The sequence below is a fragment of the Ursus maritimus genome, unplaced genomic scaffold (genome assembly GCF_017311325.1).
Source record: "Ursus maritimus isolate PB19 unplaced genomic scaffold, ASM1731132v1 scaffold_14, whole genome shotgun sequence".
Classification (NCBI taxonomy): Eukaryota; Metazoa; Chordata; class Mammalia; order Carnivora; family Ursidae; genus Ursus; species Ursus maritimus.
The window spans coordinates 17,706,591-17,726,858 of NW_024423786.1; the positions used below are offsets into that span (position 1 = coordinate 17,706,591).

At 38.3% G+C, this 20,268-nt stretch overlaps 1 protein-coding gene across 1 annotated transcript in view; it reads left to right on the forward strand.

The window, feature by feature from the left end:
• Positions 1–20,268, forward strand: part of CNTN3 (contactin 3) — a 220,621-nt gene that overhangs the window by 53,613 nt on the left and 146,740 nt on the right. Inside the window, exon 3 of the mRNA XM_008703149.2 lies at positions 18,185–18,280. Coding sequence (XP_008701371.2) covers positions 18,185–18,280 — 96 coding nt within the window. The remainder of the gene's footprint in view (positions 1–18,184; positions 18,281–20,268) is intronic.

A 20,268-nucleotide genomic window follows, 5' to 3' on the forward strand; every position in this document is an offset into this window, starting at 1 on the left:
TATACATATGTGCAGCAATGCGTACAGAAACCTCCTACAACAGTAAGATTTTCCCCTGCCAATCTAAATAAACCCTAAAGGCCTATCTGCAAAATCTGAGTAAAACTTGTCCAGGTAAGGATTGCTCTTATCTTACAGATGAGGAAACTGAGTCACTGAGGGAAGAAGCAGCTATCCCAGAGTTACAGAGCTGTTAAGTTCTGACTGACCCTTCTGACTCTAAGATCAATGCACTAAAAGTCAGATGTATGAGTCCTATGGGTTGAACTGGGGGTAGGTGTGTTGGACTGGTGGCGGTTTGATTGGTAGTGGAAAAAGTGAAAGAAATTCAGATCTGGTTTTTTTTTGTTTTTTTTGTTGTTGTTTTTTTTTTGCCTTTGCCCCAGCGAGCAACATTGTGAGTTTGTGTGGTTTGGGGTAAAAATCAGGATAATGAAGCCTTGGCATTGAAGCAGACCTTCTTTTGTGTGGTTGTGACAGTTGACCCTACAGGTGTCATCAGGGCGCTATTCACATCATAGCCCATGTGAAGGATGCCCACTTGAGTTATGCGGCGAGCACCTGTGCGTCTGGAGGCAGCAGCCCTGGCTTTAGGCTCATTTGTGCCCCAAACTCCTGAGTATAGGCAAATGACTAAATTATCCCATCTGTTTTTTCAAACACAAACGGAGAATATTTGCAAATGCCATTGCAGAAGCTCTGTCTTGTCCTGTGATTCGTAGCGATGGAGCACATCTTTCTCCACGAGCATTACGCCAGCATCCCTCACTGTAGCTTCCCTTGCTTTGCCAATACACATTAAGAAGTTGCATAAAAAATATTGCTTTTCACATTCATGCGTTAGCAGTGCTCCTTTTGCTTACTGTCATAGTTAAATACATATCTTATTATAGCATTTCTCTTTAATTTCATTGATTCTAGTAGAAGGCATTCATAAAACAAGAGTAGTTTTTAATGTTCCCATATGTTATTGTCAGAAGACTGTGATGGTCTAGAAAGTGTTGCACTACAAACATCAGTTAACCTCCTAACTAAAATATATCATTAGTGCATTAAGTATTATGAACGCCGTTAGTGGCATCAAGCATACCGAAAGGCAGTATTCATCAGAGAGTAATAATGCAATAGCCATAGACACTGCACTGCATACTTTATTGAAGCTATTCTGTCTGCTGACTTCAGGAAAGATTGCTGTATTTAATTCCTTCCAGTGTATAGTTGGGTTTTTTTTTTAATCATCTTTCTGTATTAGCATGTGTGGCATCGTGAGTAAGATATTTTGGTGGCATATAAAAGTATTCAGCATTGTTTATGTTTAACATTGCCTACTTTTAGTCATTTGTAGCTTTTAATGAATTTTTTTATGGTTGATAATGTCCTTTAATTGAGCGGTAAAGGAGCAGGCCATATTCAGCTAGTTCCTGACACGTTTATAATTGAAAAAAATTTAAATTTTTGCTAAAAGTGCCCCAATTAAAATGGTTTTCTTAGAAGTATATCAAAATTTAGTTAAAGTGGTAATTTAAGAAAAATTTTTTAACTGAAGCTATGCCACATTTAGTTTTAAAGTGCCAGTTGGGACACCAAGAAAAAGAATATTTCTTGAAAACTAAAAAGGTTAGCAATGTTGGGCATAAGAAGAAATACGTCATGATTTTGAAGCTTGTGATTAAACATGGTCCACTGTCTGGTAGGTGAAAAGTTCTGGGACAAGACCCAGGAAGGCTGGCTTTCAGCGAGATCTGCTGCTCAGCATTCTGAAACATGCTTGGTAGTGTGAGAAATGCTCATGTCTATTCTTGAATGCCCCTTCGGCCCCGAGACATAACGCTTGTACTCTATTCATAATATTCTTCCCCACCTAGTCTGGGTTAAATTGTGTCCCCCACCCCCTCCAAAAAAAGATAAGTTAAAGTCCTAACTCAGGCTCAGAGTACGCACTTATTTGGATGTAGGGTCATTGTAGATGTCGGTGGCTAAGATGAGTCATTCTGGAGCAGAGGGAGCCCTAATCTAATGTGACTGGGGATCTTCAGAGAAGATACCCATGTAAAGACGGACACATGTGGCAGATGCATGTGACTGCAGAGGCTGAGACTGGAGTGATACCTACAAGCCGAAGAGTCCCAAAGATCACCTGCGAGCCACTAGAGCTAGAGGGAGGAAAGGAAGGATTCCCTTAGAGATACCACGGGGAGCACTGCCAACACTTTGATTTAGACTTGCCAGCGTCCGGAATGGTGAGACAGTAAATGTCTGTGGTTTTAAGCCACCCAGTTTGTGGTGCTTTGTTACAGCAACCCTAGGAAACTAATACAGCACCTACTAAGTGCCAAGTCTTACCCAAGTGTTCCCTGCCTTCTGGAAGCTCACACAGTAGGTGAAACCACTCTACTGTGATAAGGAACCTAGTAATAAGACCTCCAGTGAGAAACAGTACCTAAGCTGGACTGGAGGGGTTAATGGCAGTTAGCCAGGTGGAAGGAGCAGGAGGAGGAAGGCTTGGAAACAGGACACAGCCATGCTGTAGGCAGCCTAGAGAAAGGAATTCCATCTGACTGAAGGGGAGGAGGGCCATGGGCAATGGCGGGATGCTGCAGGAGAGCCAGGGTTCACATCCCACTGGACCGCATCAGCCATCCAAAGGAACTTGGGGTTTCCCCTAGCACTTTTTTTTCTTCCTCATCAGTATTGCCGCACATTTTCAATCACATAATTGTATCTCCTAGAAGTAGTCCTGACATCTCTCTCATTTCCTTTCTATTCTATTTCTGCAATCTGAATTCAGACCCATTTCCCATCTACTGTATTTTACTGTCATAATTAAGCAGAGAAATGAGTAGCACAGGAATACAGAAAACTCAGTGTTTAAAAAGTCAGGCTTATGGAATATATACTTGTAAGACAGTGTTTTCTATGAGAATGGTAGCCTAAATGATCACGTCAGCTAAATGCAAAAGAGAATTTATTTATGGAGAGAAACATACATAGGATTGATGGAGTGCATTTCTCCTGCTAGCTTCATGATTTCTGGCACTGTTAATAAACACGTCCAAAGGACAATCTATCACTCATTTAATAAGTTGGCACATTTATTCCAACAATACTGTATTTACATTTGTCCCATTTTCAATTTATTTTACTCTCCACATCAGCACATTTGCCCTAATTGCTTTCTAATTTGTGTACATTTTTGTGCTTTAAAAATTTAAACCAAGAAACCTTTTTCAAGGTCTCCTTAAGTACGAAAGGGTGGGGGATCTACTAGACTAATGGATCCACGTGTCACTTACTATCATGTGTAATGCATTTCTGAAGCACAAAATTGCATTCTTGTTCTTTGCTTATTCTGGATCTCGATATAACTTATAAAGAAAACAAGTAGTATGAATCTGTGTATGTTTGCTTAGCCAGAGAAACCAGGAAATGCATATTCAGAGATATACTGATAGCGATGTTTCCATGGCAACAAAGCAGGCTATCATAATATTTATATCCATCTATTATGCTTTAGTTTATTTTAGGGTATGGTGTTAAAATGACAAAATAATACATGCCTTGTTTTCTTAAATAACTTTATAATAGGTTGGGTTTTTTTCCAGTTTAAAAATTTTAAAGACCTCATAAAATTAATAAGAAGTCATTATTACAAATGTAACTTTTTATTATTCCCCATTATTGTAAATTACTACATTTTTTTGTCGTTTATAAAAGTTTTTAAATTGATGTACATTACAAAGTAAGTCAGACCCAGTGTTAAAGTTAGGGGGAAATACACACATTTCCTCAAATTTCACAATTATGTTTTGTGGGAGATTTTTTTTTTCTGGCTATTTGCTTTGTAAGTTTAAGTTAATAATTCAAGAGATCTACTGCAGAACAACGGAAATCAACTATGCAAGGTAGTGCTCTAAGAGAGTATCAGTCTCTCACTGCTGTTTTGTGTAGGTTAACGTGCAGGTATATGAGAGTGAGATCTCTTCTTGAAATCCTAGGATAACATCGATTTATGTACTTAATACGTAATATATGCAAAACACCATTCTGTGTGCCCGGGATATAAAAATAAAGCAGAAAAAAATCTGTAGTCTTGTGAAGCTTTCTAGACAGGATGGGGGAAGGAGGTCCGTACTAAATAAACAGTGAATACACCTTACATACAATATTGCATAAAAGCTTTGAAGAAACATGAAGCTACATAAGATTATAGAGAGTGATGCCTGATGGGGGAGCATTTACATCTAAATAGGATGTTGGCATTTACATTTTAAAAACCCTGTTTCAGTGATCAGTGCTTTTGATCACTATATCAGACCCCCTAGGGATTCCTGGACAGGTGGTATCCCTCCTTGTGAGAAAGAGGAAATTGAGACACCCTGTGTTCAAGGAGCCAGCTGGCAGGTTTTCGAAGGGGGACCACATCTTTTCACCCACAGTCTTGTAGGCACTTAATAAGATTTATGGAATAATTGAGTGAATGATTGAAAGAATGAACATACCTTAAATATGACTTTCAAATTGAGCAAATATTATTCATGTCGATTTCCTAAGGTAGAGTTTCTAAAGACTGAAAAAGAGTCAGAAGCTTAAACTTTAATTTGGATGTGATGTTCCTCTTTTTTTTTTTTCCTGTATCAGAAATCAGAGCATGTGCCATCAGCCTAGCTCTGACAGTTAGCAGTGTGACTTTGGGCAAAATCTAACCGCTCACAGCCTTAATCTGCTCATGTTAAAATTGGGAATAATGATATATATTGCCTATCTCACAGTTTGTGTGTGTGTGTGTGTGTTTTCTTTTTGAGAATCATGTGAGATAAAATACATGAATATCTAGAGGTTCATGTACTTCTAAAGTCGTTTCAGTCTTTTAAACTGAATTGGGTAAATATTTTTTTCAGGCAATCTATAAGTAATCTTTGATGTCTCTTTCTCTTACTTTAATGAGAATTTTCAGTATGAAGTGATCATATAATTAAAGAAAAAATAAACCTAATTAGCTTCTTTCTATGTAGCAAGGGTGATCTTTGAATGCCTGTCTCTAGGAGTTCTCATCACCTATGAGCCTTGCTATTAGTGTGGAAATGTGCTGCTGAGCGAATCATTAAAAAATTAACTATTTGTAAATAAGTGTTAGGATTCCATATTTGACATTGTTTCTTGTAGTGTTAGGAGAGTTACTGCATTATGCTAGTTTGTTTTTATCTTTAGTATTCCTATGATGATAAAAGTCAGTATAAAATGTAACACCATATACTCATTGCTAAAATCCTATGTATGTTAAAGACAACTGTTCCATGACATTTATAAACAGTCTCAGTGACTGATCTACTCAGCCAACTATAGGTACCAAAGATCAGGAGCTTTTGAACCTCATTTCATGTGTTGAATTTAACAAATATTACTTAGCAACTACTCCATTAATTGTGAGGGGAAAACAATAGAAATTATGACGTTTCTGGGGGGAGAGTCAGACCTATAAAAAGCAAAAGGCTAAATACAGATAAAAGGGAGTAATAGTTGAAGGCTTCAAAGGAAAAGGAGAAATGTTGGCTGGGCTTGAATGATGTAGGTTTGGAAAGATGAGGATAGGACGCAGGGTGTATCCTTGCCTGGGAGGTAAAGCGGCAGCGTGCTAATCCTTGCTGAGCACCTGAAATAATCTAAGAATTTTCCATTTATTTTCCCATATAATCCTCTCAGTAGGCTTCTGACACAGGTTATATTACCTGCACTTTTCAGATAATCTTAATTTTTCAGAGGAATCATTGCATCAAAGAGGTTGAGAATTTGTACGAAATCATAGAGTCCATTTTAAAAGCAGGTACTCACTCCAACTGAAGTCTAATTCTTTGCTGAAGAAGCCACGGACACATTTTAATTTAGACTGTTAAAAAGCTTTTAAAAAATGTTTGAGAACATAATTAAGATAACTACATTGAAGTATTACATGTTCCCATATTCAGAATATTGTCAGTTCATGTGATTTTTTTTTTTAATTTTCAAATTGGCAACTTGATGTTCCTAAATGAAAGGACCAAGTATATCTTTATATTACTAATTATTAAAATTCCTTGATGGCACATCCAATATGATGGTTAATTTTTGAATTATAATGTTTTAATAGTCTTGAAATTTCAGCTTTCTTTATTTGGTAATGTTTTGTATAAGAGCACTGGCTTTTTCTAGGGTCCTATTAAAATCAAATTAACTTTTAAAATATGGTTTTTATATAGATTTTCTGCATTATCTCAGATCTCCGATATACCTGAACATCTTTATTTTAAAGAAAAGGAAAATGATTTATAGTATTGCCAGATCAGTTTTTAAAATTGTGGTTTTGATGGTAAAGCTGAGATTTCTTCTAATTCATGAAGAATAAGAAGAAAAACATTTTCAAGAAGTAAAGATTTACTTTATTTTTCAGTTTACATTAACCGTTCATGTGTTAAACTTTAGTGTTACAGGAGAAATTAGCATCCATAATCAAGTGGAGAGCGTTGTGGGGTTTTTTTTTGTCCTAGATTTTTGTTTTTCCTAGATTTAATATACTAGAAGAGCAAAACTGTCAATAGCATAAATATTATTCTTAATTTTTCTTGTTTGATTTAACATCTCAGCATTTACTTTTTTCTAAATGCATAAGAGGCTTTATTATTTGATCTAGTCAGGACCAATAGTTGCAGGGTTGATTGAAAAATTCTTTTAAAACAGGTAATTATTTTAAAAAGGGTATGTATGTATCATGAAAATTTTATTTTTGCTTTGAATATGTAATTGTATCTGGTTTTTTTTTGCTTTCTGTTTTTCTTTTCTGGTTTTTAATGTAGTATCAACAACTCTTCTTTGATTGAAGGTTGGATGTTAGCAGTTCCTTGTATTATTGGTATAAATCACACCCATATGAATCTTTTGAGACTTCCAGTTATAGTTGTTTTTGGTTTTGTTTTGAGTAATAATTTTAAAAATATTTCTGAAGCATCCTGGGTACAGAAATAGCCTAAAGATTTTTATTTTGTATTTTCAAGATTTTATGATTATCTGGTCCCATCTATTCCAACTATTTTGGGATCAGTTTTTGGAAAAGGATAAATTTTCTTTATTGAGTTTTCCAAAAGTCTTTTAATTTATTTGTATATAAACATTAGCTCCTTTTCTTTTTTCCGTATACCTATTTCATCAACTTTCTTTGGTATTTCTCTAGTAATTTAATTTCAACAGCAACAAAATGTCTAAGCCGAGCAATGAGTTTTGTTAACAAATACAACAAAAGGAAGCAGAAGGACATGCTGGAGAATAGGTACTAAGCACAAGCATTCTGTTTGCTCTGGACAGCTGACAGTACCTTTTATAGAGGGATCATGTCACCTGAGTTGAAGCCATTGGTCCTGGATAGGTACATTACGAGGTCTGTGGAGAGCCAGAAGAGGAGTGGAGGAGGTCCCAGCCCTCCGCCATAGTCTTGTTGGACAGACAGATCTAAAACACAGTTACCATAGTAGTTCAGAATTATCAGACTATGCTTCCTTCATATAGGATTGAACATTTTTAACTAGACCTTGAGATATATAAACTTACTGTAAGTTAAAAGTAGAGGATGGGGCCGAAGTTTGAGAAGCAGAAATAGTCCAAGTGACAGGCTGTGCTCGATTGTCCCAGTACCCAAGACAGAGACACATACTTCACATACATATGCATACATATCTGTTGAATCAATGACTGAATATTGGGGTAAGGAATGTGGACTTTATCATCTAGGCAATGAGGAATGAATGTAGATTTTTGAGCAGATATTGAAAATCGGGGATGTGTTTTATGAAGAAAGCTGAGCTCAATGCTGCGGGTACAGGATAGATGATTTGGATGGGAGGTAAGAGACCACAGCTGGGAAGAAAAGCCCAAAAGTTGGCTGGGCTTATTGCCCAAGTGAGGTTAAAAAGAACTGGACCAAAATCAGTGGAACTGTCCTCATCACTTATGACAATACCTTTGCCAAGGTCCATAATAGATTTGAGCCATAGCTTTTTGGAAAATGGAAAAATAATGTCTTTATAATAGAGCTCTTTCGAAAATTAAATGAGACAAATTTCAGAAAATTTTATCACAGAGCCTAGCACATCCATCCATCCATTAATTTCTTCAGATATCCATTTAGAGAGTGTTGATCAATTATATTCTTATAACATTGGGGATACTGAGGTATAAAAGACAGACAATCATACTGGAGTCATATGCCTACTACTATAGACAGTTGAATGTTCATCATAGCATAATTCCAGCAAAATCAAAATGGTGGCAGTGAGAAATTAGAAATGGTTAGAGAGAAGGTAGACTTTGCAGAACAATGAACATGATCGAATAGAATGAATTGAGCAGACGTAGGAAGAAGTAACAGATTGGACATGGAAGAATTGAGCAGACGTAGGAAGAAGTAACAGATTGGACATGGAAGAATTGAGCAGACGTAGGAAGAAGTAACAGATTGGACATGGAAGTCACAAAGAACAATGAGGGGAAGATGGAAGTTGGAGGAAGAACTGGCTTTGTAAGAAGCATCATGAGCATTGGAAAATGAAATGTCAAATACGAGGTGGCAAAGAATCCAAAGAATGTCTGGAGGCAAGCAGAAATGCTCATCTTGAATCAGAATTTTGATAGGCACATCACCAGTATAGACATAGGGGTAGAAGCTTCAGACTTAATGAGATTCCTGAATGTAAATGTAAAAATGTAAAAAAATGATGGCTGTCATTTATTGAGCACTTTGACATTAGACACAGCGTTAAGAAATTGGCATGAATGATCAACGTACAGACGATGAGAGTGTGGCTCGACAAGGGAAGTAATGCACCCCGGGTCAAGCAGAGAGTCTCAGAGAAGGGGTTTGTACCTGGGTTTGTCTAATTCCAGAGGACAAAGACCTGAGTTCCACCCAAGTTAAAAACTCAGAGGAAACAGATGGTTAGGATGGTGGGTGGGGAGATGTTTACAAAAGTCAAGTATGAGGGTCATTGGAAGATACATTTTGTTTTTCGGGTAGGATAATCTGTGTATGTTTGAAAGCCTAGAGGACAGATGAGAGTGACTGAAGTCAGGACAAGTGTGGAACCAAACACTCAGAAGGAATAATGCAACATTGCATTTCTATAATTTTGTGCATTTTTAAAAAGATTTTATTTACGTATTTGACGGAGAGAGAACGCGGGCGCACACACAAGCAAGCGAGCACACAAGCAGGGGGAGCAGCAGAGGGAGAAGCAGGCTCTCCACTGAGCAGGGAGCCCAGTGCGGGGCTCCATCCCAGGACCCTGGGATCATGACTTGAACTGAAGGCAGATGCTTAACGAACGGAGCCACCCAGGCTTCCCAGTTTGTTTTCATTTTCCACAGGACTTGCACATCTGTGATGCCAGAGATCCTTTCCTTAAAAACCCTGTGAGCTTCAAAGGGCGGGTGTTGTCCCCACTTTTCAGATGGAAAGCTGAGAGGCACAGAGCTATCAAGTGACACTCCTTCAGTCCTGTGGCTCTTGATTGTGATAGAGCAAAGGCGAAATTTCTGGTGTTCCTACTCCTGTGTTCTTTTCCTAAGCCACTGTGATAGGAAGTTCAGAAATCTGCGACACAGACACAGAGGCTTTGACTGGTGGGGAGACTCACCATGGAGACCCAAAAAAAATTGGCATGAGTAAAAGACGGTTTAACTCATTTAAGCTTCTATCGATGACCCACATAATGCCACAAAATATGCTATTATCTAGAGATATTAAAGGTAAAAATGATATTGCTCTAGTCTTGGTGCAGCCCCCAAAACTGGAAAACAAGATGAACAAATACAAAAGTATGGGAAGTTCAGGGGTAAGAGGTTGGAGGTAATTTCAGGAGTTTCAAGAAAGGATTATGTGGCTGAAGCTGGTTTTGAAGATGAATAGAGTATGTTATGCACATGAAGAAATGGGAACATAGTTTGCATGAGTAGACCAGCATTTCATACTCAGGGAAATGCAAGGAGTTTGTTACCCTTGCAGTGTGTGGGGCTGACTGTTGGGGGTGCCAGAGCAATGGCATGATGGGAGACAGAGGGAAGCTGAACTGTGGGATACCTGTGTGGAAGGGTCTTATAGAATATGTGTACGTGCTTGGCACTCACCCTTTATGGCAGAATTTCTAAGTTGTACTTAAAAAACAAAACGAAGCCGTTCCTGAAGATGTTAAGGTCTTATTAGGTGCTTCCCTATATGCTAAGTAGGCTTAGAAAATACTGAATACTTGGGGTGCCTGGGTGTCTCAGTCAGTTAACCATCTGCCTTCAGCTCAGGTCAAGATTCCGGGGTCCCAGATAAAGCCCTGTGTTGGGATCCCTGCTCAGCCTTTCTCCCTCTGCCCCTCCCCCTGCTCCTGCTCTCTCTGTCAAATAAATAAAATCTTTTAAAAATTTCTGAATATTTAAGTCTGCTTGGAAACTAAGAGTTTCCAAACACACCTGTTTTAAAACCTCTTAAAATGCCAGGCTTAAAATAAGAAATCTGTTTGCAGTAGACATTTTTGGAACCCGATGTGACATTCCCTTTGCCCACCTTAATTTATTTGCAGGAGGGTAGACAGTTCCTTGCAGGTTCACAGGGAAGCTCTGATGAGTATGGAGGAATTATTGCCCTCAGTGAAAACACTGCACTGTTGGGGTTGGGAGCCTATGTATAAATGCCCCAGAATCCTGCCCTTTTGCAGAATGACAGTCTGCACTGTATTTGTAAGCTTTTTTGGAAGTTTTTGTACAATCAAGCCCTCCTGGACTCTAGTAGCAGCTTCTTACTGTCCTCACTCCCTCCTACCCCCCCCCCCCAGACCATCTCCCACACACACTGGATCACCTGAGGCTCTGCTTTTGTAGAAACAAAACCAAAACACTACTGAACTTTGTTGAACAAGCCATTGTTTTTACATAAGGGAACATTTTTATTTTCCAAAGACACACATGTCGCCACGGTAGAATTTTCCCTTAGGGACTTCAGAGTTGATTACATGTTTTGAGAATTGGGCTGATACATTAAATAAGAAAGGGAACAAAGTAAGAGGAGACACTTTGAATTTGGGGATTGGGGTATTTAGCAGAAAATAATGGTTATGTTTTGGATTGAAGCTACTAAAGATGATGGACCGTCAATTGACTAGGTCTTAACATTCAGATTTGGGAGCTCTTCCGGAAGCTCCTGCATGTCAGGAAAAAAGGAAGAAAACTCATGGTCATCCACTGAAACACATTTTATTTGTATTTTTCTTTTCATAGCGGCCCATGTTTTAATGAGATTTTTCAACTAACTGAAATTCTACCACTTGTAGAAGCTGAATCATTACCTGGGATTCGTCTTTATTTATAACACCTGGTACCGTGAGGATGAGGACGAAAACCTTAACTGAACTGCAATTTTGACTTTTATTGCCTTTCTGGATGTGTTCATTGAGTTTTTCTTAGCTTTTTTTTTTTTTTTTTTTAAGATTTTATTTATTAGAGAGACAGCGCGCGCGAGAGAGAACACAAGCAGGGGAAGTGGGAGAGGGAGAAGCAGGCTCCCGCAGGGCAGGAAGCCTGACATGGGGCTTGATCCCAGGACTCTGGGATCATGACGTGAGCTGAAGGCAGATGCTTAACGACGGAGCCCCCCAGGTGCCCCTCTTAGCTTTTGTATAGGAGTGCACAGCTTTCTTTTACTAAATCTATCTGATTCTTTCAAAAGACAGTCCTGTCATTTACACTGTTCAGGTGATGATTGAATTTGGTAACTACAAGCCACTAAGCATTTCAGCATTAAGCATTAAAGACATTTAAAGCGTGATGCACGGAAGATTATTACATTGCCTATATCTGTGTTCCTTTAACTATTTATTTATCTATCACTACCGGTTAATATTTTGCATTTTAATTGAAAAGGCAACACTTCACCTCATAGCATCAAGTAGAATTGTGTTACGTAAGTAGTAAAGTTCACATGCAATTTTCAGTGATAATGATTTTAATAGTTCCTCATGCTCTCATTGCAAATGATCACAAGGTATTTGTAGGCAGAGCTCTAAATTTTTAAGCTTTAAGACCATTCAGTCAGCTGGTGAAAATTCCCGACACATTACCACTTTTATCGTTCATTTTAATCCTCTTAGGGAAAAATGATTTGTTTTATTTTGCAATCTTTTGTCATCCTTTTTTGTATTTATGACATACCCACTTGCACATATGTGTACCTAATTCAACATATGGCTTTTGCCAGCATTTCCCATAAAATGTTCTACACAGAATTCTTTGGTCAGATATGTTTAGGATACTCTAATACTCATCTGACATTATGAGACCTCATCACTGCCTATTTTATATTAAGGTCTCTGACTTATCATGCATAAAGACACTCATTTAATTTGGCTGAACAGCATTCCCCAAGCTGACGTTGGTGGGAAATGATAGCCATTCCTTGGCTGGTTTTAAGTCCTGCAAAGGGAAACTTTCACCATAGCCCTGCAGTTATACGCGGTAACATTTCCCATATTCTGCTTGCTAGGTGATTACCTGAATTAATCTACATGGAGAAACCAGCACCAGCAATACGTAGCAAGTGGAATCAGATTCCAAATTGAGCACCTGAGTGTCAGGAAATCAGAGTCACCCCAGTCTTTTCTGTGTATGCATCACTGGTTTCTTATGGTCTTGGCTTCCTCCCCACAGCTTGGGGAGATGAACCTAAAAGTAAAGTCCTTCAGAAGCCCATGGAAAACCTGCTCAATCCAGAAAATCAACAGGCATCAAGGCAGGCTATTTTATATGCCAGGAATGCTCCATGTGATTTTCATAGGGGAAGAGTCCGAATGAGGAGTGTATTTCTCTCCTGGCTCTGCACACCTCTCTTTGATGACAGCCTTAGAGATGCTGGCCCCATCTTGTGCTTACAACTTTGGGATATCTTAGTACAGCATTCCAGACTGTGGGTGGTGTGGAGGAAGAGTAAACAAAATAAAAGGAAATATGGAGAGCGGAGTTTTTCTTTGTTTTCACTCAGATTTCCCCAATTTTACATGTATTTGTGTGTGTGTGAGTGAGTGTGTGTGTGTGTGTGTGTGTGTGAGTGTGTGTGCTATAGAATTTTATCATATATGTAGTTTGTGTATCCATCACTACCATCAGTATCCCTAAGAGTACCCCCTTTTATAACCACACCCACATCCCTGCTCACACCTCTCTAAACACTGGCAACCTGTTCTCTAGTTCTAATTATTTTTAATTTTTAAAATATTATATAAAGGGAATCATACAGCATGTAACTGTTGAGGATTTATTTTTCCATTCAGCATAATTCTCTGAAGATCCATCCAAGTTGTAAGGTGTATAGTAGTTCATTGCTTTTTATTGCTGCGTAGTAGTTCGTGATACCTGTGTACCACTGTTAGCTTAACCACCATTGCAGGACATCTGGGTTATTTCCATTTCAGGGTTATTGCAAATAAAGCTGCATGAACTCGCATGTACAGATTTTTGTTTGAAGGTATGTTTTCATTTTCCTGGGATAAATGGGTGATATGGTCGTTGTGTGTTTAGTTTCGTAAGAAACTGCCAAACTGTTTTCCAGAGGGGCTGTAGCATTTTGCATTCCTACCAACAAGGTAGGAGTGATCCAGTTTCTCCACATCCTTGCAAGGTCTAGTGTTGTCACCGTCTATTATTTTCAGCCGTTTGGATATGCATGCTGTGCTATCTCATTAGGGATTTACTTTATATTTCCCTGATGGCTAACGATGCTGAACATCTTTTCACGTTCTTATTCGCCATCTGTATATCCTCTTCAGGAAAGTGTCTGTTCAGGTTGCTTGCCCATTTTCTAACCGAATAGTTTTGTTTCTTATTATTGAGTTTTGAGAGGACTTACATATCCTAAATACTATTCATTTACTGGGTAAGTGGTTTGCAAACATTTTTTTCCCAGTCTGCAGCTGGTCTTTTCATTTTCTTCACATGGGCTTTCATAAGGCAAAAGTTTTTAATTTTGATCAAGTCCAGTTTATTAGTCTTCTCTTAATGATTAAGGTACTTGTTGTCAAGTCTTTTGTTATCAAAAACTCTGTGCCTAGCCCTAGATCCCAAAGATGTTCTCCTTTCTATTTCTCTGAAAGTTTCATGGTTTTCTTTTTTTTATATTTAAGTTTCTGATTCAGTGAGTTAATTTTTATACATGAGTGAGGTTTAGTTCATTTTTTTCTTTTCTTTGCTGGAGGGAAGGTGGGTGGGAGGATGGGATAACTGGGTGATGGGCATTAGGGAGGGCACTTGATGTAATGAGCTCTGGGTGTTATATGCAACTGATGAATCACTAACCTCTGCCTCTGACTAATACTACACTATATGTTAATTGAATTTAAATAAAAATTTAATTAAAAAATTTTTAAAATCAATTGAGCATATTTACATGAGTCTATTTCTAGGCTATTTTGTTCCATGGATCTATGTATCTATCCCTTTACCAGTGCCACACTGTCTTAATCATTGTAGCTATAAAATAAGCTTTCATATTAGGTAGAGTGATTATTTCCATGTTAGTCTTCTTAGTGAAGATAGTCTTAACTTTTCTAGAGGCCTGTGCTTTCACATATGAAATTTAGAAAAAGCTTGCCTGTACCTTCAAAAAATAAAAGCAGAACAAATCTTTTAAAATGTGCTGGAATTTTGATAGTAATTGCATTAAACCTACATATCAATTTGCAGAGAGCTCATACTATGCTGATGAACACAGTACAGCTCTCCATTTGCTCATATTTGATGGTTTTCTATCAGTATTTTGTCACTCTTGGCATATACACCCTTTGCATGTTTTATTATCTGTATACCTAAGTATTTCAATTGTTTTGGAACGATTGTAAGCAGTTTCGTATTTTTAATTTTGGTTTCTGCATGTTCAGTGTTAGCATCTAGAAATCGTAGCCTCTATCTTATTTAACTCACTTATTTATACTGACAAGTTGTGTTTTGTTTTGTTTTGGATAGATTCCTTCTCATTTTCTATTTAGACATGTCATCTGCAAATAGAGGTAGTTTGTTTCTTCCTCTCCAAACTGTACCCTTTTTATTTCCTGTTCCTTCATTATTGCAGTGCTTAGTACCATACGAAGTGTTAGGTAAGAATGGACATCCCTGTCATATTCCTGATGTTAGGGGGAAATCCTTCAGTCCTGTACCATCAAATATGATGTTAACTGTACTTCTTTGTGGATGCTTTGTTACCATGTTGCTTTGTGTTTAAAGTCCAGTTAATTAGAAGTTCCAGAATAATTTCAGAGTTTGCAAGAATTGAAAAGGAGACAGAAATAAATTTCTGAGAAGTTTCTATCTGATAAGTCCTGGATTTCGTTTTTATTTATTTTGACTCTTAAGGAGCGTTTGTTCTAATACAGTTCTTGCCAAGCATGGATTCTGTGCAGCCTTCACTTGAGTTCGAGCTACACATGTAACTTTCTAGTAGGTTATCTCAGGAACCTAAAACGTTTTAGACATTTAGGCTACCTTTATCTCTGTAGTCTTTAGTGTTCCCCAAACGGGAGGAAATCTGGCTACATTTTGAAGCAGACGTTCTTACACATCAGCTTTTCCTTTGTTGATCCCTCTGTCTGAACAGAACCTCCCTCTCCACCCCCCACACACCATCCTCGATTTGACTGTGTCCTTACCACCGAAGGAGCAAGGTTCTCGCTCTTGGTGTCAAGTCCGTCTCTAATCAGACAGGGCTCTCCTTGAAAGGAGGCTCCAGTGATTTACATTTCAGAACACGCATGCAGCGGGCTGAAGTCTTCAGTGGATACTTGTTCAATAAGTGACTGCTTCACTTTTCAGCCTGCTGCTAAATGGATGTTTCAGAGATTCTTTACCTCATGGACATTTTCATATGTTCCAGAAAGTTTGAGATATGTTTTAAGATAATTAATCTGGGTTGAACTTCATACATCTCAGTAGGAAGCCACAAAGTTCTATTTTGCGTGCACAGACTTTAGCTAGTGAGCTTGTTAAAAATGCAGATCCCGTTCTAACTTACTAGTTTTACACGATTTCCCAGATATCCGCATTTGTAATAGGAATCCTAGGTAATAATGATGCAGGTGGTCCTAGACAGCACTTGGAGTAACATGAACTAAGAATTCAGGGGATTGGGTTTTAAAGGAAACAAAAATTCATTGTGGTCACAGTGGTTGGCTAGGCGCAAAGCCCTGGAAAACATGTTGAAGCCAGGGCAGGTATTGTTCTCTGCTTTCCCTCATGCCTGTGCTGCACAGACTGGCTACAGGTATCCAAAGAACAATGTTATATACCCATGTATAGCATTAGAGACTATCAATGCAAGCGTCCAGAGCAATGGGCAGGTCGGTTTCAGGCCCATTAGTGCTTTAAACTAAAGGGATTTTTACCTCTAGGGGAGAAGAGACATTATTAGTTTCCATAGGACGGTTTTTTCCTTTTTTTGCATGTTTGAGCTAAAATCAGTGATGAATCACTTCCATGGTGTGAATTTATGTAACAGAATAAAGTAAGAATTGAGTAAGAAATCAGCATTGATGACACATACTTCGTTGCCAAAAATCATCATTTGATCTTATTTTTCCGTATATAGGCTATGGTCTGATATGATGTACTCCCCCATTTAGATCTCAGGAAATATTTGGATGGTTTGGTTTTGCAGTTCCAGCGCATACACACTCAGGAACGTTCATGTTTTGATTATGTTACATTTTAGTCACACATTTAAAGATAATATAATACTGTGTTACCATATCGTTTTTGTGGGGGAACTTCCTATTAAAATAAGTCCAGAAACACAATTTTTTTCTTCTTTTATGGGCCCACCTAGTGAGTTTTGCTGAATAGCTTTATTCCCATGCTTATAGCCTAGTAATGTAATGCTGGTTTCCAGTAACATTAAAATGAAACAAGTAGACCTTCTTATTTCCCTCTGATAGGCTGACTTAAGGTGCTTAGAATATTCATAGCTGTCTACAGTCTGTAGTTTTATCAGTTTGAAGATCATTATTTGGCTTTTTACATTTTTCCAGGCAGAGTTGAACTTCTCCAAGTTGTGTTCTGAAGTAGACACACTGCCTCACCACATAGGTAATTTATATGAATCCTTAAGCTCTGTGAAATGAGTGTATTCTTTCACAAATTGACAGTGCAATTGTTCTCGTACAGAAAGTGACACCACTGAGTATATTAGCTGTGGAGTTCACAAGTTTTGGGTTCAAAGAAACAGATTTTTTTTTTCCTTCCTTTTTCCCCAAAGGCTTAAGCTGTGTTCAAAATGAACCAACAGAATTTTCTGCCTTCTGTAATTTATGCTGGAGAATAAGAATCAGAATGGGTTGTCCTGGACTATGACTGGAAGAAATTCAACAATTTAAAAAAATAATCACTGCTGAACAAAATTGCATTTGCCTCAATTGCTTAATTAAAAACTTGGGGAAAAAGGTCTTTGGACAATTATAAAAATGATTTTCATTTTTTTCACAGCCACAACTAGAAAGGAATGGGTGGATCTAATTTACTGCGATCCTTTGAATTCTACCTGGATGGTAATTTTCAGTGATACATACCCTCTGTGGAATCCTTCAAGATGTGGGACAAATAGGACTTGTAACCAGAATCTGAATGTTTTCAATTCTTTTTGTGAATAACAACAATATTTATAAGTAGAATAAAATTTATTTAAGCTACTTACAATAAAATATTTTAGGAGAGAAATTCATGAATAGCTGGCTTTCATTAAAGGGTAAAGCTACCCTTCTTCGTGATTTGATGAATCACTGTGGCAAATGTGGATATTGGTTTATGTATATTTTGGTTCAAGATATTTCATTTCCTTCTTTGAGTCATATTGCCTGGTTATTTCATTCCAATATGCTTCATCCTTTTGGATAGCCCAGGCCATTTTCGACACTGCTCCAGCACCACAGGATTAACGGGTATATATTCTTATCATATTGCTGAATTTCTAAGAAGCTTTAATAAAGAAATCAAAATCTTCATTTTCCTTCGCTAAGCAAATGTTCTCTTGAAATTCCTGAGAAAGGGTTTTAAAAATTATCCTTCAAAAGAATGGATTGTCTCTGTGTGGAGATTTTAATTTGCATCGTCCTTTCTGAAATTCCATTTTGTTTTGTTTTCAAATCAGATCTTGAAAATTTTAAAACCAAAATGAGAAGTACGGTGTCTGTGCGTGAAGGCCAGGGAGTCGTCCTGCTTTGCGGCCCGCCGCCGCACTCTGGAGGTAAGAAGTGGTCTGTTTGTGTTTTTTATATTTATTGAATAAGTTTCAGGGCAAGACCAACAGCATATGTACTGTTATTGCTTCCTTAAATTACCCTAAGAAAATTGATAACCCATGTATTGGATTCTGTCAGCTGAGTTGGAAAATAAGAAACTACAAAAGATGGTCCGTCCAGGGAAGTTTATAAACATAATTTATTACAACAAGGAGTGTTGTAAAGACAAGTGAGATCAAGTTTGTTTCAATTACCTAATGGTGCTGAACACTGCTTCTTGTACCATATCATTTGTTATTTAGTTTTAGACTATGACATACGTTAGAGCCTTTGTGGAGTCTTTGTGGTTTCCTTCCCCCCCACCCCCACATCATTCTCTCTGACTCTCTCCCTTTCTTTCTCTCTTTCCCTCCCCCTCCCTCTCTGTCTCTCTCTCTCTCTCTCTCGTTCTCTCTCATATTCACACTTAAATATGATGATTAATATATGCTATTGGATCTCTTTATGTATGATATACATATGAAAATGATATGTATATTATATTCACATTTTCATTGGGGTGTTGGAATTGCAAATTTTATGCTACATTGGTATAAACTGAAATACTGCTAAAAGTTCAGAAGCTTAACAAAATAGCTACCCGAGTGAAAATGAACTTCAGCACATATGAAAATAATTTAATAAGCTTTGCTCCCCAGTAAGAGCCTGGACTGTTGGTTTGATTTTGCTCTCATGCTTACTCCTGCAAACTTGGTCACTTGCGGAAACAAAGAGGGCATTATTAATGTATAAATCACTGTTCTTGGAGAAACAAACAATTCTGTTCTTGAGAGGATGGGAATTACTGAGAGATAAACAGGTTAGAGAGGATCTTTCTGACCAGAGGCAAAAATGAGAAGTCTTCCCATCATAGGGAAGTTTATTCAAATGAAAATATGATGGACTTTATTTGTTTTGTGACATACAAGTCCTTTTCCCCCGGTGACCTGTCAGTTTTAATCACAAAACCCTCAGTACAATAAAACAAACATATCCCATCTTCACTATCTGATCACTTGAAGTGTATGAGCCAGCTGGAGACTGCAGGTGTGGGGCTTGATTAGCAGACATGACTGCCATGATGTTGGGGGTATGGGTTTACACTGGGCTCCCCAATCTATTTCAGTAGTATATATTTTCTGGAATCTTGAAGTTCCAAAGGAATTTTAACTTGGAAGGGAAACAGAGTCTCTTGAATGCAAATAAAAGTACCTGAGCTCAAACTGGCTTGAGGAAAATAGGGAGTTTCCTGGACCACATCACTGGGATGATTAGTTGGCTCCTAGTTGAGCTGTATGGTTGTTAGAGAGATGCACCACCCAGAAAGACTTGTTGCCTCACTGAAGGTAGTGGGGTCAGTGGATAGCCTCTAGGTCTCAGCAATCTCCCAGTCTCCTCAACTGTAAAGAGCCAGTTGCCCATAGTCTCACCCTGTCTGCAGCACCCCACATCTGGTGACTCATCAAGGCAAGAATAAAAGGTCAGGGGCACCTGGGTGGTGCAGTCCTTAAGCGTCTGCCTTCGGCTCAGGGCGTGATCCCAGCGTTATGGGATCAAGCCCCACATCAGGCTCCTCCGCTAGGAGCCTGGTTCTTCCTCTCCCACTCCCCCTGCTTGTGTTCCCTCTCTCGCTGGCTGTCTCTCTCTGTCAAATAAATAAAATCTTAAAAAAAAAAAAAAGAATAAAAGGTCAGCCCTTTCTGCTCAACACTGGACAGTTCTGATGGACAGCCCTCCCAGAGCTTCCTGCCAGCACGTCCAGGGCATTGTTGGATTGTATCACAGCTGGGCTTCTTTCTCTTCCCAGTCCTGCTCCTGCTTCTTTCCTTTGTAAGTTTTGATCGTTGATAAAAATATTTTATCCCAAACTCTATCTCGTTGTCTGATCCCTAAGAACCCAATCTCCCATTCTGCTGGAGGCAGGAGTTCAACCAATTTCACGAACAGTTGTCCT